At 42.6% G+C, this 16816-nt stretch overlaps 1 protein-coding gene across 1 annotated transcript in view; it reads left to right on the top strand.

The window, feature by feature from the left end:
* The first annotated feature begins 693 nt into the window (after positions 1-693).
* The window catches only part of PDZD8 (PDZ domain containing 8), a 72011-nt gene continuing 55888 nt past the window's right edge, over positions 694-16816 (top strand). The window contains exon 1 of the mRNA XM_042909318.1: positions 694-1732. Within this exon, the coding sequence (XP_042765252.1) occupies positions 864-1732 (869 nt within the window). The 5' untranslated portion in view covers positions 694-863. The remainder of the gene's footprint in view (positions 1733-16816) is intronic.

Genomic DNA, 16816 nt, shown 5'->3' with positions numbered 1-16816 from the left:
AGTTAGTTTGCATCTTACGCCGTTTTTTCTCCTTCCCTCCTTCCCAGGCCCACCCTTCGCAGACGCAGAGCGTCCGCTGGTCGCATTGACGGTCAGCGACGGCGGGCTCTGAAGCAGTTCAGTCTTCTTCTGCTCGGCTCGGGAGGTCTCCGAACGGCCAGCTCAGATCCTCTGCGGCGCTGCCCTGCAGGGAAAGCCGCCGCCAGCCCATCTCTCAGGGGCGCGAGTGGAAGAACCACACTGCAGCAGAGGTAACAGGCAGGGACCGCGGCCAAAGAGCGGGGGAGGGGCTCATCGGGAGGACGGAGATCAAGAACACGCCACGCCACCTACGCCCGGCCTCCTCATCCTTCAACGGGTGGCCCCAGGCATCCCCCCCGGATCCCGTCCGCGGCTCCAGAAGTGACAGCCACGTGGCTCGAGGAGGAATGGAATGTTGGCGTGGGGGGCGGGGCTGGAAGGGCGCCCGGGAGGTGAAGAGGGACCCGAGCACGCGCGCCCGGGCGCCGGCTGCCGGGCGACACCGCCGGGAGCGAGCACGCTCCTGACGACACGCGCCGTTCGGCCAATGAGCGCGGGCCGGAGGGAGTGCCGCGCCGCCCCCTCCGTCCCGCCGCCGCCGCGGCCGCCGCCGCCGCCACAGCAGCCGCCTCCGGGAGCGTTTGAGGAGTCGCGGGCCGCCACAGGCTCGGGCGCCGCACCGCGCCGACCGGAGCCGCCGGACGAGGCCCGGGGAGCCGCTCGCGCCGACCCCGCCGCCCGATGTCCTCAAGATGGAGGCAGCGGGGGCGGCGACGTGAAGAGAGCGGCGCTGTGGGCGCGGGAGCGGGGGCCCGGGCGGCCCGGGCGGAGGCGGTGCCGGGATGGGGCTGCTGCTCATGATTCTGGCGTCGGCCGTGCTGGGCTCCTTCCTCACGCTCCTCACCCAGTTCTTGCTGCTGTACCGCAAGCAGCCCGAGCCGCCGCCGGACGAGGCGGCCCGCGCGGGCGACGGCTTCCGCTACATCAAGCCGGTGCCGGGCCTGTCCCTGAGGGAGTACCTTTATGGCGGCGGCGGCGGGGCCGAGGAGCCCTCCGGCGGGCCCCCCGAGGGCGGCGCGACCCCGGCCCCCGAGACCCCCGCCCCGCCGACGCGGGAGACCTGCTACTTCCTCAACGCCACCATCCTGTTCCTGTTCCGGGAGCTGCGGGACACCGCGCTGGCCCGCCGCTGGGTCACCAAGAAGATCAAGGTGGAGTTCGAGGAGCTGCTGCAGACCAAGACGGCCGGGCGCCTGCTGGAGGGGCTGAGCCTGCGGGACGTGTTCCTGGGCGAGACCGTGCCCTTCATCAAGACCATCCGGCTCCTCCGGCCGGTGGTGCCCTCGGCCGGCGGAGAGCCGGACGGCCCCGAGGGGGAGGCGCTGCCCGCCACCTCCCCGGAGGAGCTGGCCTTCGAGGCGGAGGTGGAGTACAACGGCGGCTTCCACCTGGCCATCGACGTGGACTTGGTCTTCGGCAAGTCGGCCTACCTGTTCGTCAAGCTGTCCCGAGTGGTGGGGAGGCTGCGCTTCGTCTTCACTCGCGTGCCCTTCACCCACTGGTTCTTCTCCTTCGTGGAGGACCCGCTGATCGACTTCGAGGTGCGCTCCCAGTTTGAAGGGCGGCCCATGCCCCAGCTCACCTCCATCATCGTCAACCAGCTCAAGAAGATCATCAAGCGCAAGCACACTCTGCCGAGTTACAAGATCAGGTGGGAGGGAGGGGGTGGGGGAAGGACGCCCCGCAGGCACGTGGGGGGGGGGGGGTAGGGGGGGATGCCTGGCTGCCGGGAATCCGGGCCTGGGCGGGAGGCTGCCGCCTGCGTGGGAAGGGCAAGGGCAAGGGCTCATCCCCAGCTCCTGCTTTTCCGGGGAGCTCCCCGAGCCTGGCAGGACGGGACCCTAGAGGAAGGCGAGTAGGGTGCGCCTCGCTTGCTCCCAGAGTGCAGGAATGTGAGCCAGAACCCTTTCCGCGTGTCCGTGGGCGCTCGGGGTGCTGACGGCGTGGGCAGAAGCAGCGTATTGAAAGTGGAAGGGCAGCCCCCCTGATCCCCAGGAGGCGGCTTTGGGACTGTGGAGAAGCTGTTCCTTTTGTGGCTGCTGCATGGCTGCTGCATCGAGGCAGTTTTGCAGCATCACCTTGGCCACGTTGAGAAACTGTTCCTGGACACAAAGTACAGGCAAGAGAAGCGTGCCGATAGCCGGAGGCTGTCACATTTGGCAACTGCAGGCCACTTTTGCAATGGCGCTTTGGCAACTTTCAGGGCAGAGGTGTGGTATCTGCTGTAAAGGATTACTTTTCCCGCAGCGACTCGAAAGCCAGTTGGGACCCAGTACGTAGCGTGATTCGCCGCAGATGTGGTGTTAATGCCTTCTGCCCCTTTGCGGTGGGTTCCCTAACGCAGACCTAGACCCTGCGCCTCTTACGGCAATTCCGGGTGCAAGTTTCTCAAACAGTACCCAGATCACCCTGCAAAAGGAATTTTAGTGATAGTGATTTTAACTTTTTGAAACTCTCCTGCATCTGGTGGCTTAATTGTACGTAGTATCCTGTTCTGATTAAATGGGCAAGGCGTTTTGTAGGGACAGGGGATTCATCTACTTGGGTCTAGTTTGTTGGAGCGGAAAGGGTCATACATGGCAATTCTGAATCAGCTGAATTTTTTTTATCTCACTTTCTGTCCTCTGCTTTTCTGTTCATTAAAATGTTTGACTCTTGGATTTTGTCCTTTCTTATAAAACTATGTCCATCTGGTACTTGCCTTACCTAGGGCCTTTTAGTGGAAGTTGCATATTTCTGGTTCACTGATTTTCTTCCAAGATGTCAAGTAACAGCGACCCAGGGAATCCAGAGATACTTTATGTTTCAGTTTGATACGGATTATTGACTTGTGTATGTGGCAGATACACCTCACTAATTATGTTTTGTTTAGGCTTGTGGCACAGAGTGACAGCTTAAAACTGTTGACTGGCAGGAGAAATTTACTTTGTAATGGAAGTATTTCCATAGATTTGCAGAGGGTGGCGAACTGGATGTTCACTGTGTTTGATTTCCTATTCTGTGAAGTAGAACATACTTTATGAAACCGACTCTTTAACTCTGGAATGTAAGTGACTAAATTATAAATGAGTTCTAGTGTTTAGCCAGTGAGATGTTTATTTATAGCAGTGTGTTGCTAAGAAAGTCTTAAGAAAAAGTCACAGATTTTGGTATTCTGTCTCAACTTCAACTCTGATGGTTTTGGGGTAACTTTCCGATAATAAAATTTGGCTCAGTTATGATTTGGGGTTGTGTGCAGATTAGCCAGTGGCAGTAAGGTTGGATATCATTTTGAGGTTTTGATTTTTGTTTTTTTTTTAATGTAGACTTGCAATGCAGTTAAATCTCAGGGAAATTATGAATAGCATTATGGAGACATTAGTAGGGTTATTGCTTTAGAAGACACTTTATCATCTGTATCATTGAATAGAATCACCATCTAAGGTACAGCAAAATTGCTTTCATTTACTGTATCTTACGGGATTTTTTAAAAACATAGCATGTGTTTGGTTATATATGACAGTTCCAGTTTTAAACCTTACACATTAAATGATCACCTCTAGAAATGTACACGTTTGTGCTCTTTATATCAGAAGGCATTTCAGTGGTCAGTCAGTAACTACTGCACAGAACAAATCTCGCACTGCAAATATTCGTCGTACACCTACTATGTGCTTATTATTGTTTAGTGTCAGGGCTTCAATACTGAGCAGCCTCAACCCTGGTGGAGCTTAAAGTTTAATGAGAACTGAATTAGCCGTACGTACTATGACTTAACTAGAATGTGATCGGTGGGGGCTGGGGTTTGAAGTAACAAGGCAGCTGATTTTAGTTTAGTAAAAGAAAATAATAGAAGTGTGAGGATGAAAAGGGCTGCTTCAGAAAGTGTTAAGTTCTCTTGTCTGTGTAGCTCTTCTGCCAGAAGTATTTTAAACTACTGAGGTTGTGGAACGGATTCAAATTTCAGTTAAGAGAATGAATTAAAACACATTTAAGATGTATCACAATTCTCATAACGAGAATTAAAGTAGCTAGTGTTTACCCTTTTATATGGATGAGGGAGTGGTGCTCAAAGTAGTTAAACTTGCTTAAGGTCACACCGCTGTCCTGTAGGGAAATCCAGCCCTGATAAAGCCAGAGCTGCCTTTTTTCCTTCAACTCTGTCATCTTGTTCTCAAGGTTTTGTGTTTTGTGTTTTTTTAAGTGTGCTATCAATATGACATGTGGAAGTACATTTACAAATTAACTGAGAACTCTGAGAAGAGTGTAACTACAGAGTTTTTTTCTTAAATTGGAATTTTTTTTGTAAGTTTACTTTTGAGAGAGAGAGAGAGAGAGAGAGAGACAATGCGTGCACATGCTGGTGGGGCAAACAAAGAGGGACAGTGAGAATCCCAAGCAGGCTCCTGGTGATCATGACCTGGGCCGAAATCAAGAGTCAGACACTGACTGAGCCACCCAGGCACCCCTCTTAAATTGGACATTTGAGAGCAGATCCTTGAAAGTTTAAATCTTTGGGTGCTACCATACATAGTATTTCTATTTTAATCCATTTAAATGTTTAATCTGTTTTGTTTCCAAATAGAAGGTCTATTTTATCCTTTAGAGCCGTCTAATCTACTTAGAGCTAAAGCGGTAAAGAAAATTGTATGGGTCTTAGGATCCTTTGGCAGTTATATGATATTCATCCTTGACGATTAACATTATAGTCACTTCTCCCCTCCTTTATTTGTTTTTCCATTTCATGTTGCTGAAGTGAAGGTGGCCCATCAGGGATGCCAGTTCCTGACGTCTCAATCTAGAGATTCAAAGTTCAAATGGTTGCTTTCTAAGGATTGCTATGATTAACACTTCATTTTACCCAACTAACACAGTTTGTTAAACATTATAACACTTTTTAAGAAATGAGTTGTAACATGTATACAGTTTCTACATATTATAATTCTAGTTTTACTGATACAATTCTAAATTCATTTCCCTCAAATGTTCATTTTTTCCTAAAATGTACACTTTAAAATAGTAAATTAAAGTAGTACTTTTTAAAAAATTAGTCCAAAAATTAGTCTTCAGGAGAGAAAGATTACCACTAATATTTTTGACTACATGGAGAATCCACCTTCAGTGTGCAATCTGAGTAATAGTCTGGGGGAGTTTAGAATTTGGGAGTCACATGCTTGAGATTCTTCACGATGTTTTTGTTCCTAGACTGTTATTGCTGTGTCTTAGCACTGGTTGCATGCAGAAAGGCCAGATTCAGGTTGCAGGTACTTTTTATTCGACCTCACTGTATTTTTTTGTTTCTTAATTGCCAGTATCTAAAAACGGGAGATCTTGGGGGCACCTGGGTGGCTCCGTTGGTTAAGCTTCCAACTTTGGCCCAAGTCATGAGTTCGAGCCCCATGTTGGGCTCTCTGCTGCCAGCACAGCCAGCTTCGGATCCTCTGACTCCCTCTCTCTCCCTCTCTCTGTCCCTCCCCGCTCTCAAAAATAAATAAACATTGAATCAAAATCAAAATAAAAATGGAATTCTGGCTTCTCTTAGGAAACGTTGGAAGGAATGGCCTGCATTCCTTCTAGCAATAACAGGATGGAGAGGGAGGTCTAGTAGCAGCTGCAGGAAGTTCTTAGGCTTAGGTTTTAGTCCCCGCCTACTTGCTAATGGTACTTGTCTGGCCCGGCATTGTATGCATTTGAGACCGTCCCTAAAGGGAGCAGTGCTGTTCATAATCAGTGAAAATGGGCAGAGTTAATAGCTCGATAGTAAAAGGTGATGATTTTTACCCTTCTTTAAGCATTATTATCTTTCAAAGGCCTTGCATTAAGCAATTTTATTTTACAAAAAGTATTGATATGTTGAATTAAAAAAATCATTCTACCAGAAATTTTTTAAAAATTTCATGAAACATTTTCCGTTTCTGCAGTACAGTGATAGTAAGTACATAGTGGCTGCTTTTCACTGAAGTTTGGTGGCTTTTTGCTTTAGTGTGAAATAAGTCGTTAACTATGTCAGCATATACTTCTCTGATTGACAAATAAGGGGATATCTACTTAATGAGATTTGAATTCAACGAATGCATATGGAACAGTTATTTGGGAGAAAACTTCACTCTTCAAGTTCATAGAATGTCTTCTGAACCTGACTGTTTTTGTCCTAACTGTTCTGTTCTTTTACTCCTGAAAAGCATTCTGCTCTGTATTTGTGGAAATTTTTCAAATATTCCTATAGACTAGAGACCAAAAGACCGGGTGTGTTTAGTTAGGTAGAGCTTTTTAGCATGTTGATATTTACCTATATCTTCTCTAAATATACCATTAATTTCAGAGGACTAAATTAGGCTTGGTCTGAAAAGCCTCATACTCTGTAATGTGGTTTGTAATTGAATTCCTTTCTCTTTTGTCTTCTGAGATGATGAAGAAAAACATTTACTCTGATTGTTAATTATAGCATTTTCATTTTACTGATTATTTGGAGTAAACATGGCTTTCAGTTATGTCTTAAAATTTTTCAAAGTAAATTCACTGAAAGCTGTCAAAATCATTTGTAAGGTGTAATGTCCTATATTTATTCGCTTTCTCTTTCATACTCTTTCTCTATATGGACAACTTTTAAAAGGTGTCTTAGGCTAGAAAATACTTGAAAATAGCCTCTAAAATCCTTAGTGATTATAGGAATCATAGTTTTACTTAATAACAATTAGCAGGAATACAGCCTTTGATTCTTGGGGAAAGTACAGACAAGGACATTATTGTATCACTCTAGCTGTTCTGGAATAATGATGTAGTAGCTAATTTTTTAATTGTTGTGCTTTTTCTTTTATTGCTGTTCAGATGAATATTTTTATATAAATAGAATTGAAGGACTATTGTCTTAGATAAATAAAATCATTTCTAAAATACTTATTTTCAGGGATGCCTGCTCAGTAGGTTGCTCAGTAGGTTAAGTGTGTGACTTCAGCTCAGGTCATGATCTCGTGGTCCATGAGTTCGAGCCCTGCGTGGTGCTCTGTGCTGACAGCTCAGAACCTGGAGTCAGCTTTGGATTCTGTGTCTCCCTCCCTCTATGCCCCTCCCTCCCTCCCCCCCCACAAAAAATAAATAAACACTGGGGCGCCCGGGTGGCTCAGTTGGTTAAGCATCCGACTTTGGCTCAGGTCATGATCTCATGGTTCGTGGGTTCAAGCCCCGCGTCAGGCTCTGTGCTGACAGCTTGGAGCCTGCTCTGGATTCTGTCTCCCTCTCTCTCTGCCCCACCCCCACTTGTGCTCTCTCAAAAATGAATAAACATTAAAAAACTTTTTTTTAACTATATAAACATTAAAAAAATTAAAATACTTATTTTCAATAACTGTTTCCTGAAGACTGTCATACCTAGCTAGTGTTGTGATAGGTATGGTGAAGGATAAAAATGGTTATAACATAGTTAGCTGGTTAGTCTTTCTGGAGAAAACAAAGAGCAATGGAAGCTCAACATAATGGCATTTTGGATGTATTTGAAACCTTCAGTTTTGTGACGAATAGGAAGAGGAGATCAGTATCTCTGCTGATGACTTGGGGCTGTGCAGTATTTTGTAACCTTAGGGTCCCTGGTACACCTAAGTACACTTCAGCTAATGCTGGTTTTACTTCTTGCAAGTTGGGTTTTCTTAAGCTTCTTTGAATTATTATGATCTGGGCATTTATAGCTATTTAGATGGAAAATAATGTATTGATAAATCTTTGCTCTAGAAATTTGATTCACACATTGAAGGGAGAAGAGTAATGACAAGGAGACTGTTAGATTCTCATCAGTAACGTGCAGGTTTGCTGGTTGTCCAGGAAAACTCCAGTTTGTTCCTGGAAATAGCCAAAACAGATCATTATAAAGTAGATTGTATGGGAGGAGCATGCCTGCTGATCAGCACTTCATATTGACTTACAAGTACTACTAATGATTGTCATATGAGGCAGGGGCAAGAATCATAAAATCAGTTTCCTAAACTATACGCCAGGCATTGTGTGGGCGGTTCAACATACTTGCTGCCTCACTTAATATTTAAAACTACTTTACGGGAGAGTTGAGTGTCTCATTTTTAACGATGTGGAAACTTGAGAGTTAAGAGGGGTTAGTGACTTTCTTGAAATCCTCAGGAAAGAGAAGAAAAAAGAAAAAAAAGTCTGGACTCCCAAAGCCCGTGCTGTGTTGTTTCGGCAGAGATCTCTAAAACAAGCTGGTATTAGGCCCATGAGTTAAGAATGGTTTTTACATTCTAAACTTTACATTTAAAGTTGTTCAGAGAACAACGTGAAACAGACCATATGCACCCACAGATTCTAGAATATAAACTATCTGGCTCTTTATAAAAAAAAGTTTGCTCTAAACTCTTAAAAAAAAAAGAAACTAAAAAACAGGACAAAAGCTATGCTTTAAATGTCTACAGAAAAGGAGCAGATGTACATATATGTTGAAAAGTACTTTTAAGCCTTTTTTTGAGGGTTTTATCTTTTTGGAAAGCTAATAAGAACTGTGGGTCTCTGCAGAAAAATGTATACACAGATTTTTGTTTAATTTCATGAAATTTATAGTCCCCTCCAAACCTGCCTGGAGGCCTTAGACTCCAGGTTGAGTAGTAAGTACAGACGGACGGGTACAACTTTGTTGCTGTAAGTATAACTAAAACTAATGTGCTTAAATATTAAGCACTTTAATAATTTTGTTGGCCTTCTTAGAAGGTATACAGGATTCATATGGCTCAGACATTCCTAAAAAACCTCTATTCAAGAAAGTGTAACCAGTCTCTTTTTTTTTTTCTCCTCTTAGTAAAATTCCATACAGCAGGCTGAGCCTTTTTGAATCAGTTGTTCAGTAAGAATATCTGACATTTCAAGTTAGAGTTTCTACCACTCAATACCATGTTTAGAAGTTAAATATTGCCCTTACATTTCTTCCTGTCGTATTCTCCATTTTCTCAGAACAATGTCACCAGGAAACAAGTGCAGTTAAATCCCTTTGTTCTGTTTCTGGAGTCCTAGGACCTACGAGCACTTTTGGCATGGCATCAGAGCACATCATACTTCACTGGAGAGTCATAAAGCAACTACCTAGTTATTAGTAGAAGTTTTACAGAAGTTTAGTTTGAAAATGTTTTCTTGCCAAACTGCTAAGACTCGGATAAAACCACATACTTATTGTAGTTGTAGTAGGGAAGAAGGAGGTATAGGTGTTAATTACTTACCTTCAGATGAGTAGAAATGCAGGTGCTAAGTAGAGACTGCCACTACTATGGAATTATTTTATTCTTTTGGGCTGAGGCCATAGAGAAGTACTTAGTTGTCTGTTTCAGTCCATAGAGCTTTGGGGATAATATGTACCTGACTTCACTCTCCCAAACAAGAACCCTTGAACAAAGGGCTTTCTCTTCCCTGGTTTCAGTTTTCATATCTGTAAAATGGAAACAAATAGTATCTATCTAATTGGAGATACTAAATGTCACATATAGGACACCTACTGAATAAACTTCCGTATCTTTGGTTTAGTAACTAAGTGAATACACGTTTATTGATTATCCTATATCTGTCAGACATTTTACTAGAGATATGTCAGATATTTGCTAGGTGACACATTAAACAAGTTTCCCCTTTCAAAGGTATGTGTGGGTCTAACTCATTCACCGCTTTACTTCACTCCTGGCCATGTCTCCAGCTCTGACCTTATCTTCTATAACTCTTCTTTCCCTTAGTCTGTTCTGGCCTCCTGTCTGTCCTCACACTCCAAGCATGCGCCCATCACAAGGGCCTTCCTGGTTTTTCTTCAGGAATGTTTTTCCCACAGACAGCCGAAGAGCTCGCAACATCATGTTTCTTGTCCCTGCCTAAATATCGTCTTTTCACCATCCTATAGAAAAAAGCACGTTAGCCCTTTAAATGCAGAACTTTTTTGTGTGTGTACGAACTTACTGACGTGTGTGTGTGTGTGTGTGTGTGTAGATAGAAATTGCCCAGATCCTGAGAGTATGCTTGATAGATTTTCACAAAGTGACCTCAGCTATGTAACTGAAGTGCTGGAGTTTTGAGTTCAGTCTAAAGAATTCTGTATCCTTTGAATTTCATAAACAGATGTACAAAACATTTTAACCTTTTTTTAAAAAATGGTGTAAGGTTGTCATTATAAACACAGTTAGACTGCTAGTTTGTAACCTAAATTCTGATTGTAAACTCAGTATCGAAGAGGAGCACCTCCTCCCTTTGCGCGCGCGCGCACACACACACACACACACACACACACACACCCCCACACCATACTACATCACACAACACATACACACAAATAATGCTGATGAAAATCTCCAGCGGTTCACAGTTCTGAGTTAAGGTCTGTTGGGCACCTTATGGGCATCAGCTCTATTTCCACACGCAAACAAAAACAAAACCTGCATGTGTTTGCAACCTTCTCTGACCCTCCAGAAGCTGTGGCTTTCAATTTCGTATTCTTAGGAAAGGTCAGTATAGATAAACTGTAGATGATCCTTTCCTTGGACTGATAAAGAAAAACAACTGATTTTCGCTGGTCTGGTGCATAATTTTTTCATGAAACCAGCAGACTGCTTTAGAACATGTATTTCTTTCTTCTTTAATCAGTACATTGGGTATTTATGCCCATGAATTCTTCGTGTATTGTCTGGAGAATGGAGGTGATGATATGGTGAGTAGAGTATTGAGATGTCTGTGCTTTGGTTTGCATATCTTTGAGAAAAGGGCTAGAAAATGGCCCACTGCCCAGCATAATTAGTTCTTGTTGGCATGCACTTAAAAACAAGAATACTATGATTGGCACAATAAAAATGTTTTGATTGGGTATTTTCCTTTGTATTAAGTACCTATATGCGTACTTGGTTCACTGGCAAGGTACATGCCAGTGAAACGGGTATTTGTGACCTCAGATGTTTAGAAGCCATTTCTCATAGGATCAGCTCCCACATCCTTCCTGTATAATCTGCAATTGTAAGCGATTTTTGCTGTAAAATCTTAAATAGTGATAATGACATACTTTTATTTAGTAGCTGGCTATAAGAATCTATATTTGAAAAACAACTGTGTTCTGTTCTTAGATACGGCTATTTCATTTAGGCATCAATATCTACTAAATAGTGCCTCTGGTGTTTGTGTTATGTGCTTACTCTCCTTTTCACGCAATAGTCTTTCATGAGTACTGGATTATGCTCATACTCATCACTAAGGATGATTGTGGTTGCTGACTACACAGTCTCTGCTACCTTAGTTATTTGGTCAAGCAAGTAAATAATTCAGAGCTTTTAGTTCTGTGAAACTTGCTGTGGCTGAAGTAAGAGCCATTCTATTATAGCCAATTTCACTGTATGATAATCATTTTTATAATGCACTAAAAGCCTTATTTTGTTCTTACCATTAAGTATAATCTGTAAGATTTAGGACAGGTGATGTTTGGTCTATTCTAATATTTGGAAAGGTTATTAGTTCTCAGTATTTAACTTTGGGTTTTAGTCAGGACTCAATTGCAAACTGTTGACATAGGAAGAATTGAAATGTTTGTAGCAAACTATGTGTCCTGCATTTACTAATACTGGAGTGGCAGATAGTACAGATTGAATTTAGTTCCGGTATTTTGAAATTAGTGAGGTATAAGGAGAAAATTCCTGACAGTGTTAGTCTGTAATAAAGCCCATGAATACAATTTATCTAAACTTTAAGCCATTTTTTAGTAAACTATTTATTTAAAATATTTGAGTAAGTTATTCAAAATGTTTGGAATTCTTGATGCTATCAATTTAGGATTTGGACTCCATTATTCTGAGAATCATGCTAGTCAACAGCATTTATTAGACCAGAGTCTGTGCTGTTAACGGTTGAAGTGTCTTGGGGATACTCTGTGCTCTTACGGTTTCTCCGGAAAGTAGCTTAGCCTCTTTGCCCTGAAACAGTAGGATTAGATGACTGGGAATTACTTTTGTATTTCTGAAATTACTGTTGATTTGTTGATTTAGTGTATCCTTGGGTAAGTCTTGCAACTTGTTATTTTTAAGACTGAATGAAAATTAAAGTTTTTAAAATTTTTAGAAAAAATTATGTAATTATGAGGTGGCGTTATTATTCACTTATCTGTTATTTCTGCAGAGTCCTCATGTTTGGATTTCTCTCAAATATACAGGTACAAATCTTCTTAAAAATATTTACTAAGTTAAAGAAATATTTAATAAGTTCCAACCTCAGGTAAGAGAAGCAGAGATACAGATAATATTAAAACCATTTATACTTCAGAATATGCTTTGCTACTTTTATTTGGATAGAGAAAACTTAGGAGAAAGGTGGACAGTTATAACCTTAAAGCATTAACTTTCTCCTCGTTTCTCGTTTAGATCTTTTCCTCCATGTCTTGAATGGAGTTTTTGTCTGTTTGATGCATCTAACTGGCTTAAGAAGATCTGACCTCTGTATTATATACTTCATTTTTCATGTCTTTATCATAGTAGGGAGGTGATAATTTTGCTTTAAGATGTTTTCTCTTCCTCTATCCACTGGAGTTTAGAAGAGATTCAATTTACCCCATAAATGTTTGGTGCCATCTCTGTCCAGGGCACTATACATTGCAAAGAGAATTAGTGGTAGGAGGGAATAAATAAAACACTCCATCCTTAAATTTTTTTTTAATCCAGTAGTGAGAAACAGTGTACTTAAAGTAAGATAACAGGTTAGAACTTAGAATTGAAGAAGAATTGCCATGATAGCTGTTAACTTTTTCTGTTAACTTTTTAACTCTGTAGTTTTCTTTTTTCTTTTCTTAAGTGCATTTCTTTATTTGAGAGAGAGATGAGAGTGTGAGCTGGTGAGGGGCAGAAAGAAAGGGAGAGAGAGTGAATCCCAAGCAAGCTCTGAGCTGACAGTGAAGGAGCCCAACATGGGTTTGAGCTCACGAACCGTGAGATCATGAGCTGAGCTGAAACCAAGAGTTGGACTCATAACTGACTGAGCCACCCAGGCGCCCCACTCAGTGAGTGGTTTTCAAAGTGTGGTTTGAGGACCGCTTTGGATCTCCACGACCCTCACAGAAGGAGTCTACCATGTCAAAACGATTCTCATGGTAATACAGAAATGCTGTTTGCCTTTTTCAGTGCCATTCTCTTACAAGGTACAGTGGTGTTTTCCAAGAGTCATATGATGTGTGAGGACATCATCAGCCAGACAGTTGATGGAATGTGAGCTTGTGTATTCTTATGTTTAAAAGTGTTATTTTTAATTTCTAACGTGGTAGATGTCTATATAACCCACATAAACAATGGGTCTTTGGAGTCCTTAATAATTTTTAAAATGTGTAGGGGTCCTGTGAACCAGGTATTTGAGAACTGCTGATATAATCTCAAATGTGTTTATTTTTACCGTTTATAAAGGAGGAACCTCTGTTGCCTCGCTTCCTGAGTCAGCTTTAATGAACATTTCAAACATACATTTTCATTTGATCTATAGTATTTACATCTTGGTGTCGTAAGGAGCACAGATTTGAGTGGATCTGTTGCAGTTATGATTGTACCATTGTGATCACCGACCGATCACAGAAAGCCACTTGAACTTCCTCATCCTTAATTTCTTCATCTATAAACTAAGACTTACAGTGCCGTATGTTGTTATGAATCATGAGAATCACAGATGTATGTGAAGGCATTATATAATTTATAGGCATGCTAGAAACCAACAAAATAGTAATTTTTATATTTTCTTACTCTAAAGTGTGTGTTGGGGCAGCTGGCAGAGAGGAGTGGGGATTTGAATTTGAGGACAGTTCTTCTCATGGTTCTGCCTTTTTTTTTTCCCCCCCAGCTTTGTGAGAGCTGAGGATTTCAATTTTATTCATCACAGGCTGTGGTAAGGGACCCTCACTTTGTGAGTTGTGATGAACACAAAAACATACGAGATTTATCAAGACGTGGTCAAGAGGATTACTTTGGTTCGCTGAGCGACTCCTCTCATTTGATACTTTGTCTCTCTGGTGCATAGGATATCGGTTAACACTGACTCACCTTTGAGTCACCACCTATTGAGTTCTCTTGTGAGGGACCTGTGGCCTCTGTTACCACGCTCTTTGTTCGGTGTATATGTAAAACTACATCAGAGAGTTGTGAAGCATTTTAGATCTTGATTCTTCTATGCAGAATTAGGAGTTTGTATGAAGTTGAGGGTATATAGATCGTCGGGGGGAAGTTTTGATAACTGGGTTTGTTGTCCTTGTTACTTTCATAACTGTTCACCACTACTTTTTTCTCCTTGGGAGTACAGGAATTGAAATCCTTTTCCAAAGTGTAGATTTGTCAGCGTGGTGCCCATGCAGGAATTCCATAAATGGAACAGTTCTCCATAGGTTTCCTTAAGTCGGTGTCTGACTATATTCAGTTTTCATATATGCTTTAGTTATTTAAGTTATGAAGCTTAATGATGCAGAGGTAGAAAGGGAACACCTAGGGTAGGGAGGCCCTACTGGCTATTGTTAATTTGTTTCCCTGCACTTGCAAGTTGACATCCTCTCAAAGAGCACAATTTTTAAAAAACCAACTGGTATCACGACTGAAGTCATGGCCATGTGGAATCTAGAATCCAAGGAAGACAAACAGCTGTGACTTTGAACATCCGACTTGGTGAATGCAGACTCCCGAAATGGTTCTTTGTGGAAGGGAAGGAGTTGGCCCTGTGTTAAGTCTCTAGGAGATCAGCCTTAAAATAGATAAATAGAAAACTTGATAGGAAGTATTTCTAGAGCCCCTCACTGTGCCTACTGCTTTATGTGAACTTTCTCATCTCCTCCTTAAAATAACCTTATTAAGATAGGTAATAATTATTATCTTACTTTTACAGATGAAGAAACTGAGGCTTTGAGAGTTGAAGTAGCTTGTCCAAGGTCTTAAAGCTAGTAAATGTAAGAACCAAAATTCAAAACCAAGCACCGGCTCTAAAACCTGTGTGCCTAACACTGCTTTAAACTGCCTCGTCAAAAAGAAGCTGAGGAGTGAGGGACGAACAATGCTTTTTATTATTTCACGTAGTCCTTGTAACAGCTCTGAGGTAGGTATAATTATTATCCTTTTTCATATGAGGAAACTGAGGCTTAAAGTCACACTGTGCTCAAGGTTATATTACTGGGAAGTGGCAGAACAGAATCCCAAGCCAAGCTGTTCAAGCTCCAGAGTCTGCTCCTGACCCTGTTCTCCAATAGCTGTCGCGTCTGTTTCTTTCCTTCAGGCAGCTGGCGATTTAGTTGGGAGGAGGGGGTGGTGTGAGGGAGAACCAGAGAGAAACAGACATGTAAACAGGGTGATTAGGGGCATAATAGAAGCCTGTAGAAAGTGCTTTTGGAACACAGGCGAGGAAGCAACAGCAGGTGGAGCCTGCCCTTTACAGAGAGGAGGTGAGTGGTGGAAAGGGGCTCACCACGCAGGACTACCTCGGGAATCACAGCGCTTAGCAGGCAGTCTCTCGGGAGAAATGATGTGGCAATCCTGACCTCGGTAAGCTTGGGAGAGCTCGGTGTGCGAATGGCCTGTGATGTAGTATCGATTGAATTGTCCAAGTAAAATTGGAACTTTGAAATGTAGGTATAGAAAAGTAAGAGTATTTTGAGCCACACGTGCTTTGTTTTCCCTCTAGCTTACATGGAGTTTTGTGTTAGTGTGCCATAGTTTGCACAATAATGCGCACCAGGGAAGTTACGGGCAGCTGAGGTTTTGTGATACTTAAATAGTCATTTTTTAAAGGAATGCTGTGCTACCTCTGAAGAAGGGTAAGTTTTGAAGATGATCACCCCTGCTTTATCTAGTTTATATATTTGGTTTAGGAGAATTTAAAGCACACTTAGGTTTTCTAGTTCCTAATGCGAGAGAGCCAAGACTGTCAGACTGAAAGGCAAAAATCACACAATTCCCAGTTGCCTCTTGAGAACTGCTCGTTCTACTCTCTTCCTTAGGCAGGATGTAGTGTTGTTTATATTCCCAAGCCTGAAACAAGACTGTGGTCTTTTGAGTCTGTAAGCACATTGGTGGAAAGGGATGAGATGACGTTTGGGCTGACCAGTAAAGGATAGTTTATCTTTAGACACGGGGTGATGGGATGGAGGCATGGTTTGGTGGAAGAAATAGCAGAAGGAACTGAATCAGGACATTGGATGGTATCTTTAAGGATTCCCTGAGGAAGCCAGTTTGATGAGACTTGAGCATGGAGAAGGAAGAAAACCAGGCTTTGTGTGCCTATTTCATGTTGGGAGCCCCACTATTTCACGTGTGAACTCTCTAAGTCTTTGTAATTGTCCTATGAAGTAGCTTTTTACTTAAAGAAGCAGAAGGCTTTTGTTTTGGATTTAAAAATACTTTTTTTAACGAAGAGGAAACCTGACTTCAGAAATCCTAGCCTGGTAAGTCACTAGTGAAAACCCGAACCAGGCCAATGGGGAACACCGAACAAGAGTGGAAGAGACATCTCACCAGTACGTAGAAGGGAATGGAGGTGGAACGGATGGGTTGCGAGAAGGGAAAGAGTAAAAGGTAACTTCAGGTTTCCAAGTGTCTATGAAGTCGGTGGTGCCAGTAAGAGAAAACAGGAGAGAAGGAGCCAGTTTCAAGAAAAGGTGTCTAATTTACTTTTAGGCATCAATATATAGAACTTGTAGAAGCAGTGAGAACAAATGATGTTGCTAAAGAAAGTATAGAAGAGAAAGGAGAAAGAAGAGAGAACTGAAAATGTTTTAGTATACTGAACAGACCTCTTC

Source organism: Panthera leo, chromosome D2, assembly GCF_018350215.1.
Source record: "Panthera leo isolate Ple1 chromosome D2, P.leo_Ple1_pat1.1, whole genome shotgun sequence".
NCBI classification, from domain to species: Eukaryota; Metazoa; Chordata; class Mammalia; order Carnivora; family Felidae; genus Panthera; species Panthera leo.
The sequence above is the reverse complement of the archived record's forward strand: the minus strand, read 5'-3'. Positions and strand labels throughout refer to the sequence as shown.